This window comes from Gymnodraco acuticeps, unplaced genomic scaffold, assembly GCF_902827175.1.
Source record: "Gymnodraco acuticeps unplaced genomic scaffold, fGymAcu1.1, whole genome shotgun sequence".
Classification (NCBI taxonomy): domain Eukaryota; kingdom Metazoa; phylum Chordata; class Actinopteri; order Perciformes; family Bathydraconidae; genus Gymnodraco; species Gymnodraco acuticeps.
Window position 1 is genome coordinate 2,742,501 of NW_022989799.1, and position 7,781 is coordinate 2,750,281.

Sequence of the window (7,781 nt, forward strand, 5' to 3'; positions counted from 1 at the left end):
AAATGGATTTACTACATCAATGTATGTCTTTTCAGGCTGCCATGTTTTGTCCTTTCTGTGGCCAACATCTGGGGACAGTTCAAGTGTTCTGTGGCTCCTGTGGCAAAAATGTACAGTTTTTGGCAGAAGTTGAACACAACAGTAAGTTCACTTTTTTGTATTGTATCTGTTTCAAATGCAAGAAATAAGGATTCAACACACTACTCTGTTTAGAATACTAATTGGCAGATGCATACACTAGTTATTGTTGGGGAATATTTTCCAAGGCCCATAACTTTGACCCAGTTTATCAGTTCAAACTGTCCTGACTAAGCACACGCACCTCGTAACCTTGGCTGCTGTGCTCTCAGTGTTCTGTCTCCCTGTTCCTGCCTGTTGGCGTCAGCTGATAGAGGTGTTATGATTCTATGTTCCTGCCTGCTGGCGTCAGCTGATAGAGGTGTTATGATTCTATCTTGTTATGCAGCATGTTGATGATGCTCTCGGAACTAGCTAAATACATGGGTCTGGGGTAGAGTTCTTCAGAATTGACGTGGCAACTCTACCGTGCAGTCAGATCGTGGCTGCTGTGACTTGTGATGTGAATTCTCCGGCCGAAACTCCAAATAAACCATCAGTGTTTGACATCAAAGCTCCTGCTCTTCCCGTGTCTCTTTCCTGAGTCGGTGACTCCCACTGCATTGCTACACAGAAGTTTCCCTTACAATTATCAGCATGAAGGACACATTTTTTCATTGTCTGTTTATGTGAAATATGTAGAAGCCATCATTAAATTGTAGACCAATGCATGATTAAATACACAAAACAGCTTATATTATACATTCATAATTGTGTATTAGTTCTATCTTTATAGAGAACATTATACATTTAGAATCAGATTTTGAGACAGTGAGCCATGACATGATGTTTTCTTCTTTTTTTTTTACAATCAGCATCTGACAGCCCCACAGAAGAGGACCTCATTCGTAAATACTTTCATGATGGCTTCAGCTACGATGACATTTTGGATTTTCTGGAAACTACCCACAATGTAAAAATGAGTCTGCGTACTTTAAAGAGTAAATTAAAAAGTCTTTCATTATCAAGGAAAAAAAACGACTCCCCTCTGGCTAATGTACGTGCTGCCATTCAAGAGGAGCTAAATGGACCTGGCCAGCATTACGGTTACCGCTCGAAGTGTCAGACATTGCGGCAAAAGCACTTCCTTACTGTAAAAAGGGATGAGGTCATGAACTTGATGAGAGAGCTTGATCCCTCTGGAGTTCAACTTCGCAGTAATAGAAGATTTGTACGAAGAACATACAGCTCTGAAGGACCCAACCACATCTGGCATGTTGATGGCTATGATAAGCTCTTTAGCTTATCATAGCCATCAACATGCCAGATGTGGTTGGGGTTGCCCTATGGTTTGGCCATCAGCGGATGTATTGATGGCTACTCCAGAAAAGTATTGTGGTTGAAGTGTGGAGCAACAAACAATGACCCTGGGGTCATTGCTCAAAATTACATACGTTGTGTCACAGAGCATGGAGTCATACCTATGAGGCTGCGTACAGACTGCGGCACTGAAAACGGCACAATGGCAGCCATCCAGTGTGCTTTAAGATCAAGACACACTGACCATTTTGCTGGGGCTGCCAGTCACATGTATGGCTCTTCAACAGCAAATCAAAGAATTGAAAGCTGGTGGTCGTACTTCAGAAAACAGAGGTGTGGTGCTTCTTTCTTTTTTTTTTTACATCCTTGACAGTGAACATAGTATATCTATAAAAATGTATGTAATTATATTTTCAGTGTATTAGTTCCGATCTCCTACAATAATTGTTTTACAACTAAACTCTGCACCACAGGCACAGCCAAAACATGGTATGCCTAATGTGGTTGCTGATTTCCTTTTAATTTAATTAATACAGTTCTTATAAATATGACTATTTGATACCACAGGTTTACTGTTATTTGTTATATTTATTTTGAATCCCTTTACATGGAAATCATCAATGTATAAAAAAAACAGCTCTCATTTGAATCTGTTTCTTCAGGTCTCAATTTTGGATGGATCTCATGAATGACCTGAGAGAAAAACATCACTTCAGTGGCAGTCATGCGCACACATGCCTAGTGCGGTTTGTCTTCATGGGTGTGCTACAGAGGGACCTTGACGAATGCAGGGAAAAGTGGAACACGCATATTATCAGACCTGTAAACCAGTCTCGTTGTCCATCCGGGAAACCAGATGTCATGTACAACCTGCCACACAGGTTTGTTTCTATCAATTAAACATATTTCTCAATTTTGTTCAGATTTATTTTTAGTAACTGCCTAAAATTCTAAGAAAAAATCAGTTGCCCCAAAGTACATTTTTCACTATAAATTAAGATTGTGTCACCTCAGTCAGTCAGTTATTACTCAAATAATGTCTACTATTAAGTGACAGTAACTTTTTTAATTTTCAAAGAAGTTCAACAACAAAACAACATTTCAAGAACAATTGTGTACATGTGAATAATAACTGTTGAACATATTGCACATCCAGGTACGGTGGAACTGACTGTGGGTTCCCAGTCCCACAAGACGACTTGGGCCAGTTTGTTCTGGACTCGACCAACAGTCCATGTGGAGACGACCACTTCCTGGAACACTTTGAGAACCTTCAAAGAACGAGTGGTCTAATGCAACCCTTGACCTGGGAGTCTTGTGTTGCGAACTATATAACTATGAAGAACATGGCTAATTTGTAAATTGTAAGCCCAGTTTTCAATAAAGTCCAAAACCAGGCGAATTTTGGATTCCAAAGTCCATGTTGCTTTCAAACTGTTCATACAGTAGGTGCTTGACATTGGTATTTCTATTGTGTTTGAGCAGGTTCTGCCGATTGGAAAGCGAGATGTCCGGTGAAAAACCAATTGGGGTCTCGGCTGGATTCCAGACGGTGGCAGGGTGTTTAATCCTGTTGAGAACATCAGGATGTCACTGAGGAGGAGTTCTGTTCGTTTTTCTGAGAAGAAAAAGTAGTATTACGTTTTTTTGTTTTTTTTTAAATATCAAGATTGATAGAACTGCCATTAATAGCTAATTATTTTAAGATGTGAACAATGTTGGAACTCAAATAAACCTTCTTTTTCAAGGAGATAGTCTCTCCAAAATCCCAACACCCTGGTTTCCTCATGGCGTCTTGAGCTTTCTTTTTCGCTGCTGTGCTGAACCTCAAAGACTTCCTCCAATGTGGCAGAAGTCAGCTCTACCACACTTGAGCACATAAAAGCTCTGAAAACACGTCCATGCTGCTCCAAAGCATGAATCACATCCAAGGCTTCAAGTCCGTCTTTGAATCTAGGAAACATTAGACACAAAGACCCATCAATCTACTATCACCTATCGCCAGGTTAGTAACAATATCTGAAAAAAGTATTAGAACCAATTTTAGATCTACTTCATTTCTTAATGACCTCTGGGTTTTACATGCAGTAAAGTAAATCAATCAATCATCTTTACATATTTCTGTTTCATATTTTACTTTTCACCAAGACCAATAACGTATATTAAATAAAGTCAGAATAACTTTAATAGCAGGATTGTCCAGTGAATCGATAGATGCAACTCTACCCTTGTAAACCCTCAATTGCCTTGGTATCACAATTGGTCATAGAACGCTTGATTTAGGCTTTTCTTATCTTTAAATGTTTGTTCCGAGCTTCAATACAATACACTGCTTTTAATAATTTTAATGATGTTTTAAATGCAATTTTTGTATTTTCTGAAAGTGTAAAGCACTTGGAATTGCTTTGTGTCTGAATGGTGCTAATATAAATTATAACCTTGCTTTAACATCTAAATGGTGATGTGTTTGACTCGATAACAATTAAAATATATTGAACTTAGGTTAAATAGTGCAGAAACATTACCTTTGTATGGCAAAATGGTTGCGGTAAATGATGTACCACTGCATGAAATCCTTTATGATTGCGTTTTTGTCATCCACACCATCAGGGTACTGCAAGCAACCTGCAGTCTGCAACAAGCTGGAATTTCTGTCGATTGATGCATGTAGTTCCTCCAATGTAGCTGCGCTGGATATCTAGAGTAGAAAACAATCATAATCCATAAACATAAATCAATATGCTGTCAAACTCGCATATGAAGGAAGACAGGTAATTTATCAAATTAAAAATATATATTCTCAATAATTGTAACATCTTCTTTCCCTCCTATGGTGTTCGGTTTAAATCTGACTGATTTACTACTCTCATTAAATAGTATCATAAATGTAAGTGTCCTTTGGTTTCATGAAAGGTAAATAAATCCAAGTTATTCTTCTTCTTCTTCTTCTTCTTCTTCAACATTGTGTTTTACACTTAATTACCCCAATCATTTTGGACCAGCTGCAGAGGGGAGCAAGAATTATGAATGATAACTAATGTGAGGAGTTGCATTAATCAAAGTGGCAAGATATTAAAGCGTATATAACTATATCCATGTCATGAAAGGAGGAATACATTTTTAATATTGTTCTAAGATGACAAACTTGTTCTTACTAGTGTACATTTGTTTTCATTAATGATATTTGTAATGACAGTTAGGTATGATAAATAAATACAGCATAATTTCTAATGGTTTGCCATAACAGCTAGCTAAGGTTGTTCGTTATGGTTCCAAAAGAGGCTATAAAAGCCCAATAACAAACTATCGAAGGCCGGACAATAAAAAAACCAAATTCTTCACAGGTTTTAAGGGAGACAACTTCATGTTGTATGTTGGGCTGTGATAGTAAAACAACAAATGTTTGCCCTAATATGCCAGCCTACCTCAAGCAGGGAAGCTCTCATAGTGTCATCAGTAATGTCTTCAATGATGGCTTCAATGTTGGTGTTTTTCATTCCAGTGAGGTGCTGGTAGAGCGTCTCTGACAGGAAGCGGGGGCCTGGACCACCATGAACTATAGAAGTTGCAATCATCCTCCCAGCATGAAAGTATTTGTCATCTTTTGCAGCTGTTGATATTTTTTGTCAAATTATTATCACGTTAACCAACAGTTGCCACGTTATCATAAAGATATACAGTATAAGATAATTTAATTGTCACGTAAATCCAGCTGCAAAATCCATAAGCAGCTCCTATATTTACAGTACATTATTGAACATAAGACAGATTTGCGAACATCATTACCTGCATTGTCGAACGTGAGGAATCTCCTGTCCTGTGGACCATCAAATATTCTTCTCATTCTCAGGCATTCCATCAGGAGGGTCAGGAACTCACGCTTGGGACCACCAGTGTCCACTCCATCCTCAGTTTGTCCCTCATCGTCAGTAAACTTAACCTGCATCTGATGAGAGGGATCGAATGAGGCCCGTTTGAAGCCGTGGATTGCTCCATCCCATACATTGGCTCGGTTAATATTAAACCTGCTGCAAGAGGTATTTTTAATTTTTGCAGAGAGTTCTGCAACAACGTCTGGCGCAGTCAGGTATTCTGTGCTGGGAAAGACAAAGTGATGTATTGTAATATTAAATGATGAAGCTAGTAATAAGATTTACAGTATAGAATAAAAAAATGAAGTGGTAAAAGTAACAATTGATACCTTTCCTCTGCAGTTTGCTCCGTTTCCTCTTCTGGCTCAGACTGGCTGTCAATAATGATCGGAGCATACACATTTGTGTAGTTGCTGCAGTGAGAAGACAGTTGAATAATGACTTTCAAATACATAATATATGCATGACAGTCATATTTACAAAAGGATGTTGATCCTCTTCCTGTTTTTTTAATACATTGGGTTCTAAACTGACAACAGCACTTTGTCATACTCCTGCACAATCCTTTTAACATTTGAAATGGATGCAACAAACAATATCTGACCTTTGAAAAATATTTGTGGTTTTTGTATCGTCTTCACTAAGATGTAAGATGTTGTCGGTGTCCTTTGTAAATGTATAAAAGTATAATTGTTCTGCTTCCTGGCAAAGTTACCCACTGTGATTAGAGGCTATACAAACAAACAAATGAAAAATTAAAATACACACCAAACAACTGTGTCCGATGCAACTGTCAACATCGTTTACCTATAGAAGGTGCAGACTGGACCTCTTCCTGGAATGGGGTTGGTTCTCCATCCTATTTTTACCCAATAAATAATAATGATGCAGTTGATCTAATGACAGTGTCATTAGCACACAAAGGTATTTATTGATTTCATGTTCACAAATTCAAACCTACATGGTATAATTACATTTTTAATTAGTCTTACCCGATCAGATGCTGGTTTAGGGTGCCTGAGAGGTCTGATAAAGGTAAACAAAAAATATATTCAAACTACTGTACTGTTAAAACATTCTGCTTCTTGTGGCACAAAATAACATGTTGACAATGTTGTATTTGACCCTGGCAAACTGTTGTCCATTCTGGGAGTGCTCTGTTCATTTGGAAAGTCCCACACCTGCATACAACACACAAATGACTGACTGAAATAAAATTAACTTAATTAAGAATAAATGCCACGATAGATCCAAACTGACCACGGTGTCAGCAAGACTGTCTCCAGATGGCAACTTTACAACAACCACACTGTCCTCGTCACTTGAAGAGGTTGTTCCAGTGTAACCTAAGAAAATAAAAGTGTCATGATTAATACTATAAAAATAATTGTTCCCCTACGTCTGTACCTATCATCAAATGTTGGTTTAAATCCGGAATTATTGGATTGACATCAATCAGAAAGGATTCAATCGAAACACAAAATGTTTGTGAAATGTACATTATATTGTTGACCGTCCTTTTCACTCTCACATTAGGATTTACATTGGGGCACAACAAACCAACATTGTTGTGAGAAAAAAGGTTAATTTAGAATTACAATCATTAAGAGGGAATTTATATTTAGTTTGAACAGAAGGAACGTTTGGAAGCTTGTTGATACTTAAATTCCATTTCTTCTGCCACTATTCATAAAAGACCATTTGACGTCATAAGTTCAACCACGAAGAGAAAGGAATGATGGGTGGAATGAATTGTGTTAAGAAATATAGACAGAACAACTGTTATGTTTACATTTGAACTATGATACAGTTTAGTGCTTTAAACAAGGGGGAATATATGTCAGAAGCACTTACAACTGTTTTCAACGGCTTCAAGAGTACAGATGTACAACGTAATTCGTTGGTAGGGCTTTCCAATGGCCTCTTTGTACATCTGTACTGTGAAAGGGGTGTCCGTTCCGGGGATATTTGTTATCACCCTCGCATCAGGGTACAACAAGACATGGGCACCATCTTCCAAGTCCTGGTTAAAGGCTTTCTGCTTTTATATCGCAGCAGCCAACAGTTCTTCAGATGCCCATTGAGGTTCAACATTAAGGGGAAGTGACCTCCCTCTCACGGGTTTAAGGCAGCCATCCATCCTCCTCATTACTCCAACAGAAATCTGCAAAAAGACAATAACATGCAAATGAATAAAAAATTTTTTCGGACATTATATGAGAATGTGGTGAGCAGATTTGAATGACAGATGTATTCATAATAGAAAACGTTGCATACCTTAACCAATTTCTGTTTTTTTTCATTTTTGGAGTTATGCCGTCCCTTTGTAAAAAAGGTCTTTCTCTCCCTCTTTTTGATTTCCCTATATTTCTGAAAGGACTCTACAGCTGAGCTTCCTGCTACAAAAAAACACAGGAATAAAACATTCATTACTCTTCATTATGTTCAATAGGAGTCTCATCCTCAATCCCTTCTGAGGAACATCTAGTAGGTAAGCCACATAGTTTAGAGATGTATTTGTATAATAACAGA

At 37.9% G+C, this 7,781-nt stretch overlaps 1 protein-coding gene across 1 annotated transcript; it reads right to left on the reverse strand.

The window, feature by feature from the left end:
- Positions 1–3,898: 3,898 nt before the first annotated feature.
- On the reverse strand, positions 3,899–6,049 carry LOC117550328 (G2/M phase-specific E3 ubiquitin-protein ligase-like). Its single transcript, XM_034222722.1, has 5 exons — positions 6,018–6,049; positions 5,579–5,662; positions 5,164–5,402; positions 4,803–4,987; positions 3,899–4,075 (listed from the first exon to the last, which is right to left on the reverse strand). The coding sequence occupies exons 1-5, from the start codon at positions 6,047–6,049 to the stop codon at positions 3,899–3,901; spliced, it is 717 nt and encodes a 238-aa protein (XP_034078613.1).
- Positions 6,050–7,781: the final 1,732 nt, after the last annotated feature.